The 25,491-nt window shown below is 47.3% G+C and overlaps 1 protein-coding gene across 4 annotated transcripts; it reads left to right on the forward strand.

Annotated features, from left to right (window-relative positions):
- Nucleotides 1–2,294: 2,294 nt before the first annotated feature.
- Nucleotides 2,295–24,070, forward strand: CMBL (carboxymethylenebutenolidase homolog). Of its 4 annotated transcripts, none has more exons than XM_014866743.3 (6): nucleotides 2,295–2,719; nucleotides 13,650–13,883; nucleotides 15,936–16,043; nucleotides 19,958–20,100; nucleotides 22,305–22,396; nucleotides 23,351–24,070. In XM_014866743.3, the coding sequence occupies exons 2-6, from the start codon at nucleotides 13,669–13,671 to the stop codon at nucleotides 23,528–23,530; spliced, it is 738 nt and encodes a 245-aa protein (XP_014722229.1). In that variant the 5' UTR covers nucleotides 2,295–2,719; nucleotides 13,650–13,668; the 3' UTR covers nucleotides 23,531–24,070. The 4 variants fall into 4 exon arrangements, with proteins under 4 accessions (XP_014722229.1, XP_014722230.1, XP_014722232.1 ...); XM_014866744.3 differs by having other exon boundaries at nucleotides 2,518–2,823; XM_014866746.3 differs by lacking the exon at nucleotides 2,295–2,719 and adding an exon at nucleotides 4,221–4,777.
- Nucleotides 24,071–25,491: the final 1,421 nt, after the last annotated feature.

Genomic DNA, 25,491 nt, shown 5'->3' on the forward strand with positions numbered 1-25,491 from the left:
TAGTGGTTCTCAAAGTGCGGTCCTTGAACCAGGAGCACCAGTGTCATCACCCAGAATCTTGTTGGACATGCAAATTCTTAAGGTCCACCTGGACCTCATGAAACAGAGGCTCTGTGGTTTTGTCCCAGCACCCTGGCTTAACAAACCCTCCAGGGGATTCTGACATGTGATAAAGTTTGAGAACCGAATCTAGTCTAAGCCCTCATTTTTTGTGTGTGTGAGGAAGATTGGCCCTGAGTTAACATCTGTTGCCAATTTTCCTCTTTTTGCTGGAGGAAGACTATCGCTGAGCTAACAACTGTGCCAATCTTCCTCTATTTTGTACGTGGGACCCTGCCACAGCATGGCTTGATGATTGATGTATAGGCCTGTGCCCAGGATCCGAACCTGCAAACCCTGGGCCGCCGAAGTGGAAGGTGTGAACTTAACTACTATGCCATCCAGCCAGCCCCTAAGCTGTAATTTTATAGTTAAGGAAACTGAGTCCAAAGAGAAGGGACTCATCTTTGGTTTAACACAAAGAGACAGGAATAGGAGGCATCCACTCATGGAGCTCTGGTGTTTTAAGGGAAGAATACCCACAGCCTCTGTCTGGGGAAAGGTCACCACAGCAGTTAAAACAAGGCTTTCATCAACCGGAAGATGATGCATGATCCAGCGACCCAGTTCGTAGTACAAAATGCCTAAGGAACCGTTTTTTTGGGAATGCAGATGAAGGAATGTCAAAAGAATCAAAGCACTCAGGCAAGCTTCACGGAGAATTCTAAAAGCTGGAGAGTTTTGCATAAATGGAAAGAGAGAGGGCAGCCCTCTCCCCAAAGTGGGAAAACCACGGAAGGAAGGGGCAGAAAGGACGATTCCAGCCTGGCTCAAGCGGAAGGTGCGAGTTAAGACAATGAGTAGAATGTAGGAGGGATCTGTGTGATAGTTTTAAGAAAACAGGTGGAAAAACGGTAGACATAAATTGTTTTGAGTGCTGTGGCAGAGGTGTATTTCATAATATAGAGCTGTCTCATAAAATTTGAATCTACAGCACAACCTTGCCGGTTGAGACTGATCAGGAGGCAACTTTTTTTTTTATACTTTTAAGTATATGCATAAATTTAACACTGGAACAGCAAACTGTAGCAAGTCATAGAGTCTTGAGAATATGAAATCCCTCATATTAATGTGTTATTAAATAAGTCAGCAGTGGTGCTCGAGGAGCTAAATTCAGAGAATAGAGAAAAATGATGTGTAATTAGTCATATCTCGTCTTTCCACGTAAATGGTACTTCCAAAACACTGGAAGATGCTTAAAACCAGTCTTATAGAAACAATTTTGTATTTTGATGGAAAACTCTGCTTGTCTAGAGGACGTCCTCCAGACTATCCGATTCTTGTCTTTCGATGTCTTGGAGCTATTTTACAATTCAGTAAGTTGTAGATAAATGATAGACAAGCAAATTCTGTCCTGATGAAGATTCATTGACCACCTTCCCCATCCTGTGGAAAAAAAGCCAGTTTTGCCTCACCTGCACTTTCCTTAACTCCATATAAATATGTGCTTTTTTTGACTTTCCTTTGAGCCAGTTTTAACATCTTCCTGGTTTCCTTAGTTAATGAGTAGAATAAAATCTTTAACAAGTGTCATTTTCATATCTGTGTGAGCATCATGATTTTACCTTTTTCTAAAAATTACCTTTTAACAGTTGGATTGTTAAAGTCTCACAAATTTTACTCCATCTTTTTTTTTTTTTTTTTTAGTAAGATTAGCCCTGAGCTAACATCCGGGCCCATCTTCCTCCACTTTATATGTGGGATGCCTGCCACAGCATGGCTTGATGGGCAGCACGGATGTCCCCGCCCTGGATCCGAACTGGTGAATCCTGGGCTGCTCAAGCGGAGCCACGAAACCAATGGCTACGCCACCTGGCCGGCACCCACATCACCTTTTTATATTATTGATTTGCCACCTCTCTGCAGAAAAGATCTCTTAAGGAAAAGGTCACCCTCAATCTGAATTCACACATTTTCCAATTAGAAGCACCTAAATTAATAAGGTTCTGTCTTTCGGGTGGTAAGTTTTTTGGTTCAGTTCTTGTGGCGTCAGGAAGCGGCTGTTCCTTACCGATAGTCACTGACTTTCCTAATCACATTTCTTCCTGGGGTCTTTCTTAACCTTCTTCTGTAGCCAGTTGAATTGGTGATCACCACTTTAGTCAGAAGACCAGACAAAATATGGAGTGGGGGGGAAGAGGAGGGCAGTATGAATAGGTAATAATTTATTTTTAAAAACAGCCTAATTTTGACTTACAACAAAGAAGTTAAAGGTCCAAGCACCCAGGCAGCTAGGTAAATTTCACAGGCCAGCTGTCCTTCTGCAATCCTCCCTCCCCCTCCCTCCCCGCTCCTCTCCTCCCCCTCCCTCCTCCCTTCTCGCCTCCTTCCTAGTTCCCCCGCGCTCTCCCCCCTTCTCCTCTTCCCTCTCCCTGCCCCCCACCCCCACCCCTTGGGCTCCTGCCTTCCCGGGAGGCTGGGAATCCGGGACAGCCACTGGCCCGCGGGGATCCCGCCGCCCTCCCTCACGGCGTCCACTTCCGTCTGTCCGGGAAGGAGGCACCTCCCCCTCGGCAGGCCCCCGACCGTGGCCCAGGGCTCGGCCGGGCCGCGGCGCTGCCCTCTGCGGCCGCCCTCCTTCTCGGCGCGGGCAGACAGCAGCTTCAGGCGGCGGGACGAGGTACGTGCGCTTCACGGGGCCCACAAACGCGCAGGGAGCTCTGCTCGGCTCTAACTCGCACGTGTGTTTGCACGAGGCAAAGGAGGTCTTTGCCGTGTGCACAGGTAATGAGCCTTTCAAAGTCCATTTTCAAACCCTGACTCTTATCCAAGCAGGACACTGTTGTTGCAGAAAAAGCAACCCCCGCCACCCACTTTGGTGTGTTTTCTGGTCTTGGTTAGCTATGCATTTTTGAAACAAAGTTGAAATCATACTGTTTATGAACTCTTTGTAACTATTTTCCTACAGTTGAACATTTTGGTTGTATAGTTTTTGCTGCTAATATAAAACTATGGGGAAAATTGAGCATATTTGCATCAAGGTCATTATCCACATTTAGGAGAATTTTTTAAGGATGGATATTAAGAGAGCAGGCACTGGGTCTAGGAGTGTGGCCTCCTGGATGCTGGGTATGTGTATTCAAGCAAGACTATACAATTCACACCCACAGCCATCTGGGTCCAAGGGGGGCGAAGGTGTCACCCCTCCCAGGCCCTGCTGACATTGGGTACTGCCATTTAGGTTTTCTCGCTGATGGAAAATGCCACCTGTTGTTTTCAAAGCCCATTTAAAATAAGGTGGTCAGAAGTGAGCCCTGCCTGCGGGATTCTGGGGAAATGCCATCCAGCCCTCGGAACAGCCGGAGAAAAGGCCAAGGCAGCCACGTGGCATGTACACAAGCCCATGTGTGCTTGTCACATCTACTTTCTAATTCGTGCTGCCTAGACCACGCACCCTATGAAAAGACAGCATGATTGCTAAGAAATAAATATTTTGAGTTGTTGACATTCACATAATCTTCTGAGGATAAGTGGGGCCCTGCTTTCCCCACTGCCAGATTGAAAATCGATTGCCATGCAGGTTCATTCAGTGTTTACTAGTAAAGGAAAAACACGGAGCCTTCCCCAGTAGCCACCGCCTTTCTGTATTATCTCACTTTAGCCTTTGTTCCGCTTGCAGGTGCCTTCCATTTCTAAATCTCTAAAGCTTCCAGCAGTTTATCCCGAGGTTCCTTTGCTTGTTACAATCCCATCTACGCCAATCCCCTTCACTCTTCAAAATCTGTTTCCTTTATTTCCGTTGGAGGGCTTTATTGCATTGGGAAGTCTGACTTCCGAGTTATTTAAATCCTTCGGGTATGAAGGTAGGAAAACCAGCTCGCTCGGCCATACTTTACCACCCATTTCTCGCCTTTCTGACTTCCAGTGGGAAAAGGAATGTTGTTCAATTACACTGTTAAAAGATAATTTTCTGCGAAAGGAAAAATCACGACTCCCATACAGATATAAAAATGAGCACGTGTTAAAGATTCTGTTTTATTCATTTAAGAGGGAACCAAGCAGATGTTATAACTGGTTCAGAAAAGTCAAGAAGCACAAATTTATATGGAGTGAAGAAATGGCCCAGGAGGTTACCCTTTAGGCGAAGGGGGGGACAGGCAGCTCCTTGGAATTTGGAGGTTGAACACGCATCAGTGATCCTCATGGGTTCTTCATTTGTAATCTTGTGGAGGCACTTGCTGTGAGAAACAGGGCTGCAGGGTGTGAAAGAAAAAATTACTCATTCATGACACTTGCTTAAGAACAGGGAGGCAGACCTTATCAGCACCCTTGTGATAGGTGTGGGGACCACCGCGGTGGGATTTTACAGTGGAGGAGAGAGACTGGGTTCAACTCTGAATACAACAAGAAGTGGGAATTTATACCCATGGAGCAAAGTAGGGGACAGTGGATGGAGAATTACTGAGGAAACATCAGGGGTAAGGGGATTCCAGCTAAAACCGACAGCATTCTTGCAGAAAACAAGGGTGATCAGACACATGCAGCCACTCCTGGCCACCACCCCTTTCCGCAGGGGAGTACCCTTGCCCGGTCAGTCCAGTGGGCGGCTCTCCTGGCTGTAAACTTTCCTTTTGGAAAGTAGGTATCAACTGAAGGTAAAGTAAAAGGTTCATATTCAAGGCTGCTTTGAAACGGCCAGGATTTCCTGTGGTCTCCGCATTCTCGTCGGACAGCCCAGGTAAGAATCTTCCTAAGGAGTGGGTTCTCGAGAAGTAGTGTGCAGTGGGGTGTAAAATTTACTGCTGCTGATACTGGATTGTTCTGACTTCTTTTATGAAGAATAGTTCTATAATGTAGCTTATGAAAAATAGAGTCAAAATTTCTTTGATCAAGTGACTAGCTCTTAATTTTTCTTTCCTTAAAGTTTAGTTATTTTATTTCTAGTTACGAACATTTAGAACATTCTGGAAAGTACAGGAAATACTATAATAGCCACCCATATTCATAGGATCCAGATTTAAAAGATATTAATATTTTGTCTTATGTACTTCACATCAAAACTTATTAAAGAAATAAAATTTAACAAATACAATTAAAGCCAGCAGTCTTGGGCCGGTCCCCTGGCCGAGCGGTTAAGTTCGTGCGATCTGCTTTAGCCGCCCGGGGTTTCGCTTGTTCGGATCCTGGGCGCAGACATGGCACCGCTCATCAAGCCGTGCTGAGGCAGCGTCCCAGAGAGCACAACCAGAGAACCTACAACTAGAATATGCAACTACGTACTGGGGGGCTTTGGGGAGAAGAAGAAAAAAAGAAGAAGATCGGCAACAGATGTTAGCTCAGAGCCAATCAGGAAAAAAAAAGCCAGCAGTCGCCACCCTTCGCCCAGTAACCACTGTTCAATGGTGGTGTTTTATTCTCACGCACTATATAGTTTTACTACAGTATATTTATTGATAAAGTATGTACTATTTGGGGGTTTTAGGATTTACTTAGCATCAAAAAAGCCATTGTCCTTTTATATAGTACTATGTTTTTGAGATTTATCATGTTAATAAGTACACATGTAGTTTATTCACATTGAACTGCTGTACAATATTCTTTTTATGAATGCGTTTCTCTCCTAGGGCTGCCGTAACAAATTACCACAAATTGGGTGGCTTAAGGCGACAGAAATTTATTCTCTCATGGTTCTGGAGGCCAGAAGTCCGAAATGAGGTGTTGGCAGGGCTGCGCTCTGAAACCTGTGAGGTCTCGCTTCCTTGCCTCCCTCCTAGCTCCTGGTGGTTGCTGGCAATCCTTGGCTTGTGGATGCCTCACTACAACCTGCCTCTGTCTACACATGGCCTTCTCTCCTGTGTGTCTGCCTCTGTATCCAGATTTCCCTCTTCTTATAAGGATATCAGCCATTAATTAGATTAGCAGCCCCCTCATCCAGGATGATCTCATTTTAACTTGATGACCTCTGTGAAGACCCTATTTCCAAATGAGGGCACATTCACAGGTTCTGGGGACTAGGACTTGAATGTATTTTTTGGGGGGACACAATTCAACCCACAACAATAAATAAATCACAGTGTATCCCGTTCTTCTGATGGTCAGTTAGATTGCTTTCAATTGTTGCTATTATATCTGTGCCACCAAGAGCAATCTTCCATAATCGTTGCATGGGTGCATGCATACACACACACACACACACACACACACAATGTGAGCTTCTCTAGGGAATATGCCCAGTCCTGGCATTCCTGGGTTAAGCGTGTCTCTGTCAGTGACCTAACCGGGCTGCTTTCCAGAGTTTGTATTAATTTACACTCCCTCTCATTTCCTTATCTGGGCACCGTCTCTTGGGTTTAACAGATTTGTTGCAAATCTGCAAGATGTAAAATGGTATCTCGTTGTTGTTCTTGGTGTAATTTCCTTAAATACCAGTGAAGTTGAGGATCTTTTCATGTGTTGATGGGCCATCCAGGTGTTCCCTTTTGTAAAGTGCCCGTTCATATCTTTGGAGCATTTTTCTATTGGGCTTGTCTTTTTCTTGTTTATTTCTAAGAATTCTTCCTATATTTTATTTAGATACTAAGTCCTCTGCTTTGAGAATAGTATCTTCTTCTAGTCTGTATCTTGTTTCCTCACTTTGTTTATGGAGATTTTTATCTTGTAGGGTGTAAAGTTTTAATACAAATTTTAAAGTCTTTTGTTGTGGAAAATCTCACGGACACTCTCCCCCACTCCTTCCCCTCACTGGGCGTTTGTGAAGAAGATCCCAGACACTGGTCATCTGTATGGACATCAGCACGTGGCTCTAAAAGATAAGGACTCATTAAAAAAAATCAAACATAACTGCAATACTGTTATTTCCACCTGCCCATTAACAATAATTCTCAATAACAGCAAATATCTAGTCAGATAATTTGTCCCTAGTTGTCTTATAAATGTTTTTCACAGTTGGCTACTGCTGTGGACTGAATTGTGTCCCCCGCCCCGTTCGTGTGTTGAAGCTCTAATGGTATTAGGTAGGGGGGGTCTTTGGGGAGTAATTAGGTTTAGATGAGGTCATGAGGGTGGTGCCCCCATATTGGGATTAGTGCCCTTATAAGAGCCCAGAGAGCTTGTTCTCTCCCTCTCTCCCTCTTCTCTCTCCTCCCCTTCTCTCTCCCTCCCTCCCTCGGCCATGTGAGGACCCAGTGAGGAGGCCGCTGCCTGCAGGAACCACAGCCTAATGTCTGTTGAGGAGAGCCCTCGTCAGAACTGGACCACGCTGGCCCCCTGATCTTGGACTTCCAGCCCCCAGAACTGTGAGAAGTACATTTCTGTTTTTAAGCCACCCAGTTTATGGTATTTGTTGTGGCAGCCTGAGCAGACTAACTCATGTTTAATGAAATGAAATGTGTTCAGCACTTCCTTTATGGTTTATGTTTTGGGTCTCATGGAAGAAATTCTGCCTCACTCCAAGGTCAAGAAAAAAGTATTCTCCTCTGTTTCTTCTAACATTTGGTTTCGCCCTTCCTGTTTTGGTTTCTGACCACCTGACGGGTCACTGTGTGTGGTCGGTAGGGGTCCTCTGTGGTGTGTTTTCTCACCTGCATCTCTCGGCGGCACATCTTTTATCCCTTTATTGGCTGGTGCGTCCTCCTGCCCCTGCCATGGCCTCCCAGAGCCCAGTCTGTTCCGACTGCCTCTCTCTGCCTGCTCTCTGCCTGCTCCGACCCTGCACCCTGCGGTGGGGCCTCGCTGACGTGCACATCGCCCCGCTCCTTCATTTCTCCACCTCTCCTCTGCCCTCAGACCTCCTTCCTGCTCTCCCCGAGCTGTTGACTCTGCTGCTTAGTTCTCCCAGCAAACAGATGCAAATAGGGAGCATCCGCCACCTCCTGCCCCGGGGTCACCCCCTCAACCTATATTTGTGTCCACACCCTCTGCCTTCCCTCCTGGGGCCGTGGAGGACCGTGGAGGACGGTGGAGGACCGGTCGGTGCTTCCACAGAAGGTGCCCCTCTCACTGTGCTGATCCCATCCCCTCATCTAGCCGAGGCCGCTTCCCCGGTGCCCCCGGCACCATCAGTTTGGTTTGGTGTGGTTTTCCTCTCTACGGTATCATTCTCATCCACATACAAATGTGCTGAAATTTCTTCCATTAAAAAAAAAGACTTGAGGGGCTGGCCCTGTGGCCGAGTGGTTAAGTTCGATGCTCTGCTTCGGCGGCCCAGGGTTTCGCGGGTTCGGATCCTGGGTGTGGACGTGGCACCGCTTGTCAGGCCATGCCGAGGCGGTGTCCCACATGCCACAACTAGAAGGACCCACAATTAAAAATACACAACTATGGGGGCTGGCCCCGTGGCCGAGTCGTTAAGTTCACACGCTCCGCTGCAGGCGGCCCAGTGTTTCGTTGGTTCGAATCCTGGGCGCGGATATGGCACTGCTCATCAAACCACGCTGAGGCGGCGTCCCACATACCACAACTAGAAGGACCCACAACGAAGAATATACAACTATGTACCGGGGGGCTTTGGGGAGAAAAAGGAAAAAAAAATAAAATCTTTAAAAATACACAACTATGTACTTGGGGGACTTAGGGAGAAAAAGCAGGAAAAAAAAAAAGGACTTGGGGGGTGGCTGGTGGTGTACTGGTTAAGTTTGTTCACTCTGCCTCGGCAGCCCAGGGTTCGAAGGTTTGGATCCTGGGTGCGGACCTAACACTGCTCGTCAAGCCATGCTGTGGCAGTGTCCCACATAAAATAGAGGAAGATTGGCACCAGATGTTAGCTCAGGGCCAATCTTCCTCACCAAAAAGAAGAAGAAGAAGAAGAAAGAAAGAAAGAAAAAAGACTTGTTTCCATATCTTCCTTCCATCTTTTGTTCACTCTCTTTGCTCCTCTTTCTGGCAGAAGTCTTAGAAGAGTTTCTGTATTTACTGTCTCCGAACCTCTCCCCTCATTCGCTTAAGCCCACAGCAGCATCCCCCCACCCCACTCCTCCATGCCTTCTCTCACCGAGCGCACCCTGACTTCTGCTTTGCTGAACCCTGTGGTCCCCCTCAGTCTGCATCTCTTAGGCCTCCTTGCAGAATGCTGCAAAGTCCACACTATCCCCTTCTCGAAACCCTTTCCTCTTCTGACTGTGAGAAGGACACTTGTTTACAGTATGAGAGCTGAAACAGGAGGGCAGGGCCTTGCCTTGGTCGACCTTGGCTGGAACGTGCATGTCAGTGACTCAGGTTTTTCGCTGCTCTGCACAGGTCCGTGGATGATGGTGAAAGTACCAGTAGTATTGATTTTGGAGTTACAAATGAATTTAGCGAGTAGGCAAATTCATAACTGTGGAATCTGCAAATAATAAGCTTCGACTGCATATGCTGATCACTTTCCAATTCAGAGCTTGAGCTTGGACCCCTGCCCTGAACTTCTGTCTTGTTTCCAGCCATCCACTCAGCTTGTCTAGCAGACATCTCAAGCTTACATGCCCCAAACTGAAGTCCTGGCCTTAAACCTGCTCTCCTGCAGTTCCTCCTTATTTAAAGACACTCTGTCCTTTTCCAGTTGCTCAGGCAAAAAAAACCTCGTCAGCGCTGATTCCTCTTTTTGTCTAATGCGCCACACATGCCATCTGTCAGCAAAACCAGTGTGCTGTACCCTCAAAGCCCAGCCAGACCTGACCACTCCCACTCTTACCATGACCGTCCTTGTGGAAGCTACGTCATCTCTTGCCTGGATCATTGCAGTAGCCACCTATCTGGACTTTCTTTTCGTCCACCTGACAATCTCTTCTTAAAACAGCCCCTTGGGTGATACTTTTAAATTAGGTCAAATAAGGCCACTCCTCTTCCCAGAACCCTCCAATGGCTTCCATCTCATAGTGAGGAAAAAGCAAATTCCAACCCAAAACATCACCCCCCCGCTCTCTCTCTCCCTTGATCTTTCTGTTCCAACCACCCTGGTCTCCTGGCTGTTCCTGAAAAATGGAAAGAAGGCAAACACTTGTACAATGGTCATCTAGATTCAGCCCTGTTCGCGATTTGCCATAATTGCTTTGTGCATCTGTATGTGTGTCTGTGCATGTGTGTTTTATGAACCATTTGAGGGTAAACTGCGGATGCTGATACTTCATCCCCAGGACGGGAGCACACATCTAAAAATGAGCACATTCTCCTACATAACCACTGCTGTCACACCTGAGACAATTAGTAATAACTCATAATAGCAATTATCATCCATATTCATGTTCCCCCTTGTCCCCCAAATGTGTCTCATGGCTGTTCTTCATTTTGAACCAGGATCTGGCCAAGATTCACACAGGGCATTGGGTTTTATTTCTCTAATTTCTTTCAGTCTCGAGCTGTCTCACCACCTTTATTTCTTTGACATTGATTTTTGAAGTTTGGCTTATGAAATAGAGGGAAGCATTTCCTCTCTTTTATTCTGCCTATTTGTCCGTTTGTTCTGTTTCCAAATTTATTAGCATAAGGTTGTTCATACTAATTTTTTATGATTTTTAAAGAGAAAATCTTTACTTATGTCACCTTATCCATTCCACATATTGTTTTGTTGTTGTCGTGTGTGTGTTTATCATCCTTTACTTTTTATTGATCAGTTTTTTTGGAGATATGCCTATCTTATAACTCTTCAAAAAAACCTTTTTAAATTTAATTAATTAATTAATTATTTTTTTAAAGATTTTATTTTTCCTTTTTCTCCCAAAGCCCCCTGGTACATAGTTGTGTATTTTTAGTTGTGGCATGTGGGATGCTGCCTCAGCTTGGCTTAATGAGCAGTGCCGTGTCTGTGCCCAGGATTTGAACTGGCGAAACCCTAGACTGCCGAAGCAGAGCGTGTGAACTTAACCACTGGGCCACCGGGCTGGCTCCCTTTTTTAATTTTAATTAAAAAAAGTTTAATGTTTTTCTATTTTCTCTATTGTTTATTTTTATCTCATTTTTTTCTCCTTTTGGTTTTATTCTGTTTTCTTCTCCTTGCTTCTCGAATTGGATGCTTAACGTATTTTAATTATTTCCTCTTGTCTAATATATGCATTGAAGAGGATCAGAATATGTTGCCGCAAATGTGGCACTTTGACATATTGATTATTTTGAGCTGACAGCACTTAGGAAACAGCAGATGCAAGAAGAACACTTTGCCCTGCCCTCTCTGTGTAAAAGCAGGGCATTAATCCTCCCTCCCACGCCCAGGATGAAGGGAGCAATTCTTTTTTTTTTTTTTTTTTAAGATTATGATAGATTACAACCTTGTGAGATTTCAGTTGTACATTATTGTTAGTAATGTTGTGGGTACACCACTTCACCCTTTGTGCCCTCGCCCCACCCCCCCTTTTCCCTGGTAACCACCGATCGGTTCTCCATGTCTATATGTTAACTTCCACCTATAAGTGGGGTCATATAGAGTTCGTCTTTCTCTGTCTGGTTTATTTCGCTTAACATAATACCCTCAAGGTCCATCCATGTTGATGCAAATGGAACAATTTGGTCCTTTTTTATGGCTGAGTAGTATTCCATTGTGTATATATACCATATCTTCTTTATCTAGTCATCAGTTTCTGGGCATTTAGGTTGGTTCCACGTCTTGGCTATTGTAAATAATGCTGCGATGAACATAGGGGTGCAAGGGACTCTTGGGATTTCTGATTTCAGGTTCTTAGGATAGATACCCAGTAGTGGGATAGCTGGGTCATAGGGTATTTCTATTTTTAACTTTTTGAGAAATCTCCATACTGTTTTCCGTAGTGGCTGCACTAGTTTGCATTCCCACCAACAGTGTATGAGGGTTCCTTTTTCTCCACAACCTCTCCAACATTTGTCACTTTTGGTTTTGGATATTTTTGCCAATCTAACGGGTGTAAGGTGATATCTTAGTGTAGTTTTGATTTGCATTTCCCTGATGATTAGCGATGATGAACATCTTTTCATGTGTCTATTGGCCATACTTATATCTTCTTTGGAGAAGGGAGCAATTCTTATCACCAGAGATGAAGAGCCTCACTGAGATGAGTCTGCATAAACAAACCTTATTAAAATAACCCTCATCTTCCATCACTTCTCCCCATCTATTTCCCAATCACTCCTCCACAGTTTATTACCCTTTGTTAAAATGGTCTATAAGCCCCGAGTCTAACCATTTCTTGGGTTCTAACTTCTTTTCTGTGAAGCCCTTTTGTACTTAAAATTAAAAATATTAGTAAAAACTGTATGCCTTTTCTCTTGTTAATCTATCTTTTGTGAGTTAAATTCACAGGCCCCCATCTCTGAACCTAAGAGGGTAGAGGAAAAGTTTTTTCCTCTCTGACACAATCTAGGCTGTAAATATTTCTCTGAGTATCAGTGTATTGTTTCAACTTTCGCTACATAGTGTTATCACTGTAATTCAGTTCTAAACCATTTGAGTTTTTATGATAATTTCTTCATTGTACTAATATCATATTTTATATAAAATCTTTGTTGACTTGAGTTGTGGGTTAATATGTGGGCAATTTTGGTGACTGTTCACATCTGCTTGAAAAGACTGCGTATTCTCTAATTGCTGAGGAAGAGATCTGTGTCTTCATGTTCAGCATTCCCAGATTCCCCTCTCTGATGGAACCTCAACTTTTAAAAAATTCAATCTGAGAATCTGGTCTCAAATAGTGAATTTAATCTATTTATATTTATTTCAGTCACATTATTTCTTGCTTTATAGTTGATAGGTTTCTAATTTTCTTTTCCTTCTCCTTTCCTGCTTTCTGTTTGTTTGGTCAAGCTTGTTAGGTCCCTTTCTCATTTCTTCCCCACTCTCACCGTCAGTTTCTCCTGATTATTGTGGATGTGGAGCACTTCCTTGCATGAGCTCCTCTGCGACAGCAGTATTTTCTGGCCTGGATTGTGAAAGTCTTGCTATAAAGTGCATTTGCATTTGCTTCTGCCAGGCGCCCTGGGTCCTCCCTGCCCAGGGTCAGCTTTATGGGAATTTCTCAGCCTAGGTCCTCCTACTTGGAAAGGGCCACGTAAACTTGGGCGTTTGGTTTCTTTTTTCCCTTCCTGGGCTTCCTTACCATCTTCCTAATCCTGGTTGGTAGAGTTTTTCTTTTGTTGTTGGTTTTTGTTTTTATTTTCCCCACTAAATAGGAACCTTTGAGGGCTCAGATGTTGTGTGGGGCAGTCCCAGTTACAAATCCTGTTTCTTGGGGTCCCCAGTCCTCACTGGACACAGAAGCCTGAGCCTGGTTCTGCTAGGGCCTGCTCCAGCATCCCTGGGCTCCCGCAGCGTCTGGTCCTGCCATCCTGACCCTGGCTTTCAGTTTCCTCTCCCATCCCGGCTGGGGGTTGTTCCCTTTTTTCCTGTGAGCTCCACTACTGTTATCTTTTATTTATTGGTTATGTTCACTCTGGTATTTCTGGTGTTTGTAAAGGGAATGGGTTCCTATTAGCCCTAGTCCACGGTGGATTCCTATTAGCCCTGGTCTGCGGTGTTCCCAGAACCAGAAACGATTATTGATTTCTTGCATGAATACACTATGAATATAGTTAAAATTAATTTTTTTTCTGTACTCCTGATTTTAGTTTACGTACTGTTTATAATCTTTGGATTTGCACCGTTCAGAATATAATGCATGCTTCTCTCTCTGTAGCCCGACTTAAATATCTGCAATGGCTAACGAAGCACACCCTTGTCCATGCGACATTGGCCACAAGCTAGAGTATGGAGGGATGGGGCGTGAAGTTCAAGTGGAGCACATCAAGGCTTATGTCACCAAATCCCCCGTCGACGTGGGCAAAGCCGTGATTATCATTCAAGATATATTCGGCTGGCAGTTGCCCAATACCAGATATATGGCTGACATGGTAGCAGGAAATGGTTACACGTACGTATACAATTCTGTTCCTTTGCTTAAATTCATGTAAATTTCTGTGATCTATTTTGTTCCTTTCAGAGAAAACAAAACCAAAAACTCTGACTGTATTCTAAGTTACATTAGCCACTTCCTTAGTTCACTGGGGTGCCGGTAAATGAGGAATGTCACCTGCACCTTAACCACTCACCTGGTGTCTAGTGGAAGCCACCTGCTCCCAACCCTTCCCTGGGTTTCAGCTCCTCCGGGGACTGCCTGGCCCTGTAGTCCTGGCGGACAGTGAGGGAGTCATTTCCCGATGTGGGGCACTGCCCGGACACAGGTACAGGACACCTGGTACAGGACACTGGGCCGGACCTCCTCAGCTCTGAAATGGACCCATTACTTGAGCCTTGAAGCATCTCAGCCTCAGGTCAGATTTCACGGGCAGGGAGCCCGTGGTGATCCTGGTCTCAACATGAACTCTCATGGCCTTGTCTGAATTAGCTGTTCCAGGACTGGCACCGGGAGACCTCACTCATCTCCCAAAGCTCAGGCCGTTGTCAGATCACGTGGCCGCGGCCCATCTGGCAAACACTGTCACTTGTTTGCTTCTCACTGTTGGAAACAGCTTCAGCAAAGCCCGGAGGAGAGGCCGCATCGTTCCTTCCTCTCTGGCTTCAGAAAGTGTGAAATCCAGCAAGCCTCGAGTGTGTGCACCCTTTGTTTTCTCAAAAAGAGAAGCTGGGAACCAAAGGGTGCACCTCCTTGGTTTTCCTACCTAGAAAAACCGATTTAAAGGAAGCCACCCGGTGCCACGTGATGCAGAGTTAGTGCACTGGGAAAAGAGGACTTCTACTTGATTTCTCACTGTTTCCCGACCCCACATTGCCTCTGGAAGATGAGGCAACTTCACTTTCTGGGAGAAAGCCCAGGAATAAAAGCAATAGCCAATCCCAATTGCCTTCTGGCTTGGCCAGACCCCATGCCGAGGGAGGGCGTTTCGCGATAACTGACCTCGTTCTCCCAACAACCCTGCCAGGGTGGGGCAGACATTGTTCCCATGTTTTAGATTAGGAAATCTGTGTGTGAAGACTGAGGTGGCAGTTCCCCCAGTCACCCAGGAGCAATGAGCAGGCTGAATGGGGCAGTGGCTTCCGATGTCTTCTGGTGGGTCCTCAAGCTGGAGATGAGCGTGAAGAATGAGGAAAGACGCCTTTGATTTACAAAGCCCTTTCCGACTTAACACAACTCATTTTGCCTTTAAAATAATCCTCTGAGGGTGCGCCCTGCAGGGTGCAGCCTTTAATTGTCAGATCAAGAAAAGGAGGCTAAAAGTGGTGAAATGACTGTTAAGGTTACAGGGCAGAATTGGGCAGGGAGGGTATTGGGACTTGAACTTAGATTCTTCTGACCCAGATTTCAGCCTTCCTTCCACCCCTGCAGGAGGAGCTGTTCCTCCCTCCATGGTGATGACCCTGTATTTTAGGAAACGGGTCCCTGGCCGGAGCAGCATTGGCCCCAGGCTCCTGGGTTGACTGCAGGCGAGATGGCCCTGGACTCTGGCTTGTTTGTTCTCCCTTTTAGAAGCTGCTGTAGACTATACACTCTGGGCAGGACATTGTGCCCTGTTGGCATCGTGGGCAGAGGCTGGGAAAACTGCTTGGTCATAGTGACTGGACTTGCTAACCAGGTGTGCCCTTCTGGCCTGAGGCTAACGTGAGAAGCTGGCTGCCAGGAGCCACTCCTTGGGGACAGAAGGAGTCCTCGCCCTGCCTCAGGCCCTGGCCACCGGGTCCCCTCCTCCTGTGCAGCGATCTCGTGGGGCGTGTCATTTCAGAGGGGCCGGGCTGTAGGCAGGCTGCCAAAGGCTGTTCACCTACGGTTGTGAAATCCCAGATGGCCTGGCCTGGCGCCAGCTGGCCTCTGCTACGATCAGAGCTGGCCCTCACGACCACTCCTTTTCTTTCCCTGTGAGCCAGAATCGCCAACGTAGCAGGTTTCCTAAAGAGGGTAAGCAGATATCCTCATTGAGGAGGCGTGACAGCTCCGAAACTAAGATCCATTAATGTCCCTGTTTTACAGAACCATCGTTCCAGACTTCTTTGTAGGGCAAGAGCCGTGGGACCCCTCTTGGGACTGGGCCACCTTCCCGGAGTGGTTGAAAACAAAAAATGCCAGGAACATCGATAAGTAAGTTATCGGCGCCGCGCAGGGCTCTGGGGAGGCCCGAGGGAGGGGTGGGCGCGGCCTCAGAGTTCAGACTCCGCCCTCCCTCCGTGTGGGACTGGGAGGCCACGCGAACCGAGTCCTTCCTAAAGCATAAGGATAAGTTTTCATTGAGCAAGTTTCTGAACTGGAAGGTTGGAAACCAGCAAGCACGCCGCTGCCCCAGCAGCTCATTTGCGTCCCTTCCTAGAAACTCCTCTTGGCGCCGATGCGGAGGGAACTTTGCGGCAGCACCGGTGGTGCGCGTTCCCTTGACCGTGGGCCTTCTGGGGTCCATGGGGTCGAACTCCTTCCTTCCCCTCCTGGCTGCAGAGCCAGTTGAGACAAAGGGCAGAGAAAAAGAAAGCCCCATTACTGCTCCGCTGGTTGGAAACCGTGGCTCTAGGCTGAGGCTCCAAGGGCCACCCCTCCCCGCAGCCTAAACCTTGACCCTCCTCCACCACCTTCCCCCCCACTTTGAGGAAAGTGGGGGAATCCTTCAAGCTTGCAGCCTTTTATTAAATTAGCTCCGCGCGGTCCAGAAGCAAGGACCAGAGCTCTCAGCTGCGCTCGGATCCCCTTTCCTTCTGTCTGGAGGACTAAGTATGGAGTGGGGAAAGAGGCCAGGAATGTTGGGCAAAAGGGGTTCCCCCGACACCAGCTCCGAGTCACCTTGGCCATTTGTCCTTCTTAATGCTCTCCTCTCCCATCACGGGACTTTCTTCCTCCACCCCCAGAGCCTCCTGTTTGATAAGCTGTCCCGATTGTCAGGTGGAACTCCCCACTTCTTTCTTTTGTTTTGTTTTTTTTTTTTGAGGAAGATTAGCCCTGAGCTAACATCTGCCGCCAATCCTCCTCTTTTTGCTGAGGAAGGCTGGCCCTGAGCTCACATCCGTGCCCATCTTCCTCTACTTTATATGTGGGATGGCTACCACAGCATGGTGCGCCAAGTCGTGCCATGTCTGCACCTGGGATCCGAACCCACAAGCCCCAGGCCACCAAAGCAGAACGTGTGAATTCAACTGCTGTGCCACCAGGCTGGCGCCTCTTTTTTGTTTTTTAAGGTTGGCCTTGAGCTAACATCTGTTGCCAATCTTCCTCTTTCTTTTTTTTTTTCTCCCCAAAGCCCCAGTACATAGTTGTATGTCGTAGCTGTGAGTCATTCTGGTTCTTCTATGTGGTATGCCACCACAGCATGGCTTGATGAGCGGGGTGTATGTCTGCGCCCAGGATCCGAACCCGGAAACACCGCTTAAGTGGAGTGCATGAACTTAACCACTCGGCCTCCTCCCCATTTCTTTCTTCTCCTGCCAGAGTCCCGCAGCTGCCCCGCCCTCCAGAGCTGGCTCCGGGGCTGGGATCCCTCTGTCTCCTGGCCTGGTGGCCCCAGGCAGAGCTCCACCTACAGCCCGGAGGGCCTTGCCAGGGCCTCTGCCTGGCTCCCCAGCTCCCTGGGGCCAGACCCGCCTGTGTTCTGGGCACCCTCTCTCCAGCGGCCTGTACGTGGCAGCAGTGCTTCTTGGCCAAGGCTAGGTCTCCCTGGGGGCTCCGAGCTGGCTGTCAGAGAGGGAGGGGCTGCCGCCTGCCCTGGGAGCCCCCAGCTTGGTTGAGTACCCGGGACGGTATTTGGGAGTATGAACCTAGGGTCTTGCGGGCAGGAGACCAGGGCCATGGCTCTCTGTGGGCTTGCCTCCAGGACGCCAGCCACCTTGCCCTAAGTCCGCCCCGTCCTGGGGAGTCCACTGCAGGGTAGGAAGGCATGACTCCCTCACTCCGAGTCGGGGGACCCTGAAGGGCCGCCCCAGCTCCAGAGCAACCCGGTGGAGCTGGTTGGGGAACTGCACCACAGCCCAAGCTCTTCCTCTGCCCAGTCCTGCCCCCCTCCCTTCCCTCCCACAGTGCTGATCCCAAGATTGCTAGGGATCCCGCACACTTACCCGCTTCCAAGGCTCCCTCCCAGGGACTCAACCTGTGACCCCAAGAAAAGAAAACAGAGCAAGACGTTCAGCGGAAATTCGAAGTAGAAACACAAGAGAACCAGAGAGACTGTGATGCTAAGAATACGAAATTCAGCTTTGTGTGTGGGGGTGGGGTGGGGGAGGACCTCAAGGACATTTTCCTGCATTCTAAGGAGAGCTATGTGGGTTTGCCTTGCATCTTTGAGCACAAATCAGAGTGATGGTTTGTGGCAGGCCTTAGAGCAGCCCATGGTGCTCTTCCACGGGGGAAAGGAGAGCCGCGTGTTTTCAGGCAAAATGAGACATACACCAGAAACACTAACTTTGAAAAAAGCCCAAGTCCTTGTATCTCGTCAAGTGTCTTTTGTTTGCAAGTGATAGAAAACCCATCTTCAATGCTTAAGCAGTCATGGGATTTATTGCTTTATGGAACTGAAAAAAGGTAGTTTCTGGCTTCAAGCAGGGCTTGGTCTGTAACTCAGAAGAGATCCCCAGGACTCGTCCTCCCAACGTCTCTCAGCTCCATTTCCTGTATGCTGGCTCCGATCTCAGGTAGCTTTTGCCTCTGGGTGACAAGATGGCTGCAGTAGCTCCAGCCTCCCATTGGCTCCTTTCCTAGCAACTCAGCAAAATTCTTTTTGTCCTGATGGTTATGACTGGGCCACAAGTCCATCCTTGCACCAATCACTATGGCCAGGAGATTGCTGTGCTCTGATTGGCCAGGCCTAAGCCACATACACCATTCCTGGAACTGAGGGGAGAACCCCCAAGGTACATGGGCCAGGCATGGGGAGGGGAGGTTCATCTAAAGCTAAATCCTGGGGCTCCCAGAAAGTTGGGGAACAGACTTGGCAATAAAAGCACAGATATGTTCACTTGAGTCAGTTCCAGAATTTTTATAGAAATGCCCTCTTCCTTCTTGTCCACTCTAATTAAGGTGGTTATTCTTAAGATCAAAGCACTTGAGAAAAATTTAAAAAACAAAATGACAAATACTATTGCTTATTTCATTTTATTTTGCAGAATCAATTACTGCTCTTCTAACATTAGGAAAATAACTACGCTCACACAGGATGTATGGTACCTATGTTTAAATGTGTTCAAAGATAAGTTATGATCAAAAGAAAAAAGGAAGTCCAATAGAATTGCTTTTTCCTTTTTTTTTTTTTCCTTTTTTTAAAGTGCAAACAGACAGCATTTTTCCCCGTTTCAGATCAAACAGAACTTTCTGGGCTGGCTTTGCAGCCCTGCCTCCATTTGGGTCTATTGCCTCTAGTTGAAAATGCTTCTGAGTTCCAAACAACCAATTTGCAAATGAACCATCTGCAAGACGAGGGGCAGTGTTCTTGGTCCCCTCATGGCTTAAATAGTCCTGGTGACTTTCCAAATATTGCTGTTCTCTTTGGGCACGAGAAGACAAGCCGTTCAGAGTTGGGGTGTAGGCAGATGGAATGAATGTGCCAAGTCAGACAGAGTTTGGGGAGCTGCCCAGTTGCGGCTGGTGCCTGTGGAGAGGAGAGAAGGGAGCCTGGGGTGCTGGGCCAGGGCAGATCTTGGGATCTGGTCTTAGGAGCCTTGCTGCGTGCGGCCTTTGGCCGTTATCGTGAGGCTGCAGAAGGCTTCTCTCAGCTTTCAGCGGGGAAGTGAGCTGGTCAGATCCGTGTTTTGCAAGGACGCCCCCATGCAGCCCTGTCCCGTGGTTGGAGGAGGCTGGGCTTGGCAGGCAGCCCTGGCAGGAGATGTGGGAGGTGGTTCACTCCACTCTGGCAGGAGGTGGTGAGGACGAAGCTCTGAGAGTAAGACTCTTAGAGCCTCAGGAAACCGCAGCTGAGAAAGCCCGCGTACCATCAGCATGGGACTTGCTGCCCAGCGCCCTTCCCAGGGGCTCACAAACTACCTTTGTGTCTTGAATATTTTTTCTTGAATTTCTTTCTGTTCTAGAGAGGTTGATGCTGTCCTGAGGTTTCTGAAACAGCAGTGTCACGCGAAGAAAATTGGCGTCGTGGGATTCTGCTGGGGTGGAGTAGGTGTCCATCATCTGATGGTGAAATACCCAGAGTTCAGGGCGGGCGTGTCCATCTACGGTAAATCTGCCTTGAGCGTTTTCACACAAGGAAAACAGGAGGAGGGGTGGAGTGACAATAACCAGGAGCCTCTTCCTCAGCCCGGGGTCCCTGTGCAACACAAAGCCCCATTGTGCAGATGGCGGCTCTCAAGGAAATCGGCTTTAAAAATCTGCAGGTAGAGGTCGGGTGTGTACTGTAGTTGCCAGAGGATGTCACAGGGAGCGAGGAGGCCTGGGTCCCAACAGTGTGCCTTTGGGAAAGTCACCTCACCCCAGGCCTCGATTTCTTCACCTGGGACGAACGGAATAACAACATTTGTCTCTGTGATAATGGTTAATACCAAGCAATATTTTTATGAGGAACATCTATGAAAATATTTTTCCACGATACAAATTATTCTCAGCCGCATGCACGTACGCAGAATACAAAGAGGGAGAGAAAGCAAAGGAAAGCTCGCTCTAAAATGTAAATAGCCACATAAACATTTCAGCCCAAACAAACCAAACGGATCCGGGCAATGAAATAAGAACATTATGTTTGTGTATAGAAACGGCATACCAAGTTCACGATAGAGAAACATTCAGAGCATAAAAATGTCAGAAAAAGGAAATTTGGCCGCCTTTCACAGTAGTAAATCATACAGTTGTACTAATGACTGTTTGGCTTAATGGTTCCTCACTGTGGTATTTTCACCTACTTTTCACATTTTAAAAAGCCCGTTAAATATTTACTGCCACAAAAGGAGATAAACTCAGGACCTTGCCCTCCGCGGTGTTGAGCCCCCTGGCCCACGCCGGTGCTCGGTGTGAAATAGCCGGAGGCGCTCCTACGTGGACGCCTCGCCCGCGCCCCCTCCTGGCCGCTGTTGTGCAGTGCACGGGCTGCGCAGCGTGGCGGGACTCAGAAGCATGGGGGCATCAGACAGGCGTCCTGCCACAGAAGGCGGTCTTAACAGAGAGGGGCAGGAAGCGTGGCCGTCTTTCCTGTGGCTCCCTGCCTCCCAGAGAGGAGGTATAGGTGAGGGGAGGGTGTCTGGGTTACCTCGATTTGTTGTGCTGCCAACACAATGGAAATAAGAATTCCATTCTTACTGGTAGGTAGAAAAAAAGAAGCGTCCTATTATTGTCTCCTACCTACTGACTGAGTCTGGTCCGTGACCAATCTGAGTCAGGCCCCTCTGTGAGTCCTTCTTCTGGGTAGGCCCCGAGCTTGGGCTCTGTCCCGCCCACTGGGTCAGCCTAGGGGGAATCCCCCACCTGCATGTCTGATGCAATTCCTCATCCCCGGCCCCCCCGCCCCCCCCCCCCCCGTACTCCATACCTTGTCACCCTGGCCTGCCTTCAGCAAGAATCCTGTCAAGTCTTCTGGCCAGAGCCCTCCTTACCCTGAGGCTTTCTCCTAGTAGTTTTCATCCCTTGACCTCACTCTGCTCCTTGGCCATAGATCCCCACTTGTTCTTGTACTTGGGGTTAAGCCTGGTCTGTCCCTTACTGCAAACCCCACGATACAACCTTCCTTAACAACTGTCAAAATCATCTTTTCTTTAACGCCACTCTTAAAATCACGTATTGCAAAACTTTTGCTTATTTTCCTTGGGAGTGGGCACACCCACCGTTGTCGTCTGAATCTGCAACAGAACTTGCTTTTGACTAAATGATCTATACAATTCTGAAACGAAGGATGAAAACTAGTTTTTGTGGGTAGGCTGGTAGGACCAGATGTTGTGCCCGGGACTTCACACCCGTGGTCTCGTCTGAGCACAGACTGTCAAACAGCTGCTCTACCTAATGAATGAGGCCACTTAGCACACTGAAGTCAGAACCCATGGGGCTTGTGTAGACCGTGAGAAACTTCTAGAACAGTGGTGGTCAGAGGGTCCAGATTTGAAAGTTATCACCTCCTGGTTAAGGGAGGCACAGCACAACAGGGAGCCTTTTCCAGGCTGCTCCTGTTTCTTCACTTGCCCAGCAGCCGGCAGGGTCTAATTCCATGATTTAATGGCCTGATTCCTAGTGAAAGAAGCGGAGAGAAGGAAGATCTGACTACATAAGTTTCTCTTTGAGACTGATGTTATAGGCCAGGCCACTTCTGTGGCATTGCTAAAGAGAAAGTAAATAAAACCCCCAAAGCACATATTTTACTTTGAAAAATCAAACCTAACTTGACATTTTCTGCATCTCGTGTGTGGAAGTCATACCCTCGTGTCCTGTCCCCCTTCTCAGGCATCGTCAGGGATTCTGAAGATGTGTACAGTTTAAAGAACCCCACATTGTTCATTTTTGCTGAAAATGATCCCGTGATTCCTCTGGAGCAAGTAAGTTGGCATCTTTCCTCCGCTCATCTGTATATTTAATAACATGATTTGGCATTTCTGGGAAAACATCCTAAAGGGTTCATTTGTTGCTCCAAATATCTTTCAACATTAAAGTTTTAAAGGAGGGTTTTATTGGGGACTTAGAGTGTGATTGTAAGCCCCCAAAGGGCTCGTGGCATGGCCTGGTCACTGGGCTTAGAAGTAGGCCTGGCCCTCCTGTCCCCCCAATGTGTAACCCACGAGTTGTCACAAGGTCTGTGTCCTTAAGACGTGGGTGTGTTAAAGCCAGCGCATCGATAAGGAAAAAGCAGAAGACAACTGTGGTTCAGGAGCACTTGTTTAGAAATTATTGTTGTGGGGCCAGCCCTGTGGCCGAGTGGTTAAGTTTGTACGCTCTGCTTTGGCGGCCCAGGGTTTTGCTGGTTCAGATCCTGGGCACAGACCCAGCACTGCTTATCAGGCCACGCTGAGGCAGCATCCCACATGCCACAACTAGAAGGACCCACAACTAGTATATGCAACTATGTACTGGGGGGCTTTGGGGAGAAGAAGAAGAAGGAAAAAAAAAGATTTGTAACAGATGTTAGTTCAGGACCAATCTTTAAAAAAAAAATAAAATATTATTCATAATCAATACATATATTAATATACACTTATAACTTATATTTGAATATATTGAATTACATGTTGAATATATATATTGAATATTATATATTGAGTAATATATAAAATATATGAATACAATTTCAAATAATTGATGTATCATTTTTATATTGCTCTGAATTCTCTCCTATAACTAACTGTTATAAAAATTAAAAATTCATTATAGCTATGGAACTTGATTTAAAGTGTTGATGTTGAATCTCTTTTATGAGCTGGCACAGAAGATTTGGAGAATGGGAAATATTATTAGAGGGTTACAATCATGTCGTCATGAAACCTTTTGCCTGCCAGGTCTCGTTGCTGACCCAGAAGTTGAAAGAACACTGCAAAGTGGAGTATCAAATTAAGACGTTTTCCGGGCAAACTCATGGGTTCGTCCATCGGAAGAGAGAAGATTGTTCACCTGAAGACAAGCCCTATATTGACGAGGCGAGAAGGAATTTAATCGAGTGGCTGAACAAGTACGTCTAGCGGTGGCCACGTGCAAACTTCCTCAAAAGAGCTTTCATCCAGAAATTTGCTTTGAAATACTTGGATCATTTGATTTAATTTTCACCCTATATACAATAAATCAAAGAATCCTTAAATTCATTATTTCATCTGAAACACAAATTCAGTAGGAAAGGTTAATTATGAAATAATTTAATTTTTAACACATCTATAAATAAAAAATTTAAAAACAGGTCAGCACCTGAAGAACTTGAGTGATAGAGTAATATTGTAGTAATATAAACTTACGGCTGTTTGAGCACCAGCTGACAGCTCAGGCGTGGCCTTCCTCTTCTTGAACTGAGCATATCCTTTAAAATGACTAACGTTGCAAAGCCGGGACAACATGACCTGTAAGCTCAGGGGCATTGAAGGCCCACATTAATTAGACATGTGTCTTTGTCTTCATACAGATGAATTTGTCACATTCATACATGGCGCTATGAGAAATATTGAGATTAAAATGGGGTTGCATTGACCTAATTATATCAAGCTAATAAACTTACTTTTTGAATCTTTGAATTCGTGGCTTTTCCTAATAGCTGATAAAAACAATGAGTCAGAGTTACCATCCAGCCATCTCCCAGGCAGTGGCATTTTTGGGTCCCGGGGGCCGGGGCCGTGTCAGAAATCTGTGTTGAGTCAGAAGGGTGGTGGTGTAAAGGGTAGAGTTTCAGTTTTTACATTTAAATTAATTAAGATTGAATCAAATAAACCCAGCTCTCAGTAGCCCTAGCCACGAGTCAAGCGCATGGTGGCCACGTGTGGCCGGTGGAACCGTATGGGGCAGTGCTCGTCTGCACTAGTGACTGCACCTCCATCCCCTCCCTGCCTCCCGTTGACCTTCTGTAGATCCTCTTGTCCCCCATGTGACAGCCCCGCAGTGAGTCTGTCTCAGTTCCAGTCCAGGGAGTTTCTTGGTGACTAGACCAGACAGCTGTCCCTCCCATCAGCCCTTCCCAGTGTCTGCAGACACCAGGAAGCCTGCTGGTTTCCCTCCCACTCAGACCTGGGCCCAGCAGGAGGCTCCCTCCATGGGGTGGGACCGTGTGGGGGGGGTTTGCTTGGGTCCTGGGGCGAGGCTGGGGCTGTTTTCATCCCAGTGTGCCACGGCCAACTTGGGGCCATTTCTTGTAGTCCTGGGGCTCTGGGAGGGAAACCCAGGGCATGTCTGTTCTGGAAGATGGCAGCCAGAAGGATCCCTGCAGCCTTGGGGAGCCACCCCCACCCCTTCTTTTCTTCCACTGCAGGGCCTGAGGAGTCCCAACTGGGTGACACTTTTAGTTCTTTCTGTGAGAGCAGCAGGAGTGACAGACGGGTCCCTCTGGAGAGGGAGGGAAGAAGGGGGCAAGAGGCAGTGATGCGGGTCTGACCCCAGGCTGGGGAATGAAGAGGAGAGGAGATTCCAGAGCATTTAGAAGAGAACTGGGAGGGCACAGTGAACAACCTGAGGTCAGCTTAGAGATGATCCAGGATAGGGAATATCGGAAGAGAAGCAGGGTTGTGGGGGGAAAGAGTTTGGTTTGGGGCCAGTCTGGAATCTCAGGTTTTTTGGGCTGCAAATAACAAAAATCTCAACTAACAGTGGCTAAGAGAATAACATTGAAGTCTTAACAACACCCCTAAATGGATCCAAGAGTGTTCAGGGCCTTACTGATGTCAGGACATGGGTAGCCACATGCCATTCTGGGTCCCCTCCTCCTAGGCACTGCTCTGGGCTTCAGCCTCCCAAGACACTGGCCACAGCAGGAAGGGAGGGAGGAGCTCTCTTCCTGTACCTCTCTTTTTGTTAGGGAGCGAGCTGTTTCCCGGAAATCCCCCAGCTGGTTTCCCTGCATGTGTCATGAAAGAGGCTGAGAGTGGACATCATTAAAGGGTGGTCCATGCCAGGATGACTGATGCTGACTCGCCCCGGGCTGGGCACAGTGAAGGAGGGAGGCCTG

This window comes from Equus asinus, chromosome 10, assembly GCF_041296235.1.
Source record: "Equus asinus isolate D_3611 breed Donkey chromosome 10, EquAss-T2T_v2, whole genome shotgun sequence".
NCBI classification, from domain to species: Eukaryota; Metazoa; Chordata; class Mammalia; order Perissodactyla; family Equidae; genus Equus; species Equus asinus.

What these genes read in the sequence shown, in the direction of transcription:
- CMBL (XM_014866743.3), top strand. Translation starts at nt 13,669, where the DNA reads ATGGCTAACGAAGCACACCCTTGTCCATGCGACATTGGCCACAAGCTA. An exon ending in GGCGGGCGTGTCCATCTACG is followed by an intron (nt 20,101 to 22,304) that starts GTAAATCTGCCT and finishes CCCCCTTCTCAG; the next exon opens with GCATCGTCAGGGATTCTGAA. An exon ending in CCGTGATTCCTCTGGAGCAA is followed by an intron (nt 22,397 to 23,350) that starts GTAAGTTGGCAT and finishes TTTGCCTGCCAG; the next exon opens with GTCTCGTTGCTGACCCAGAA.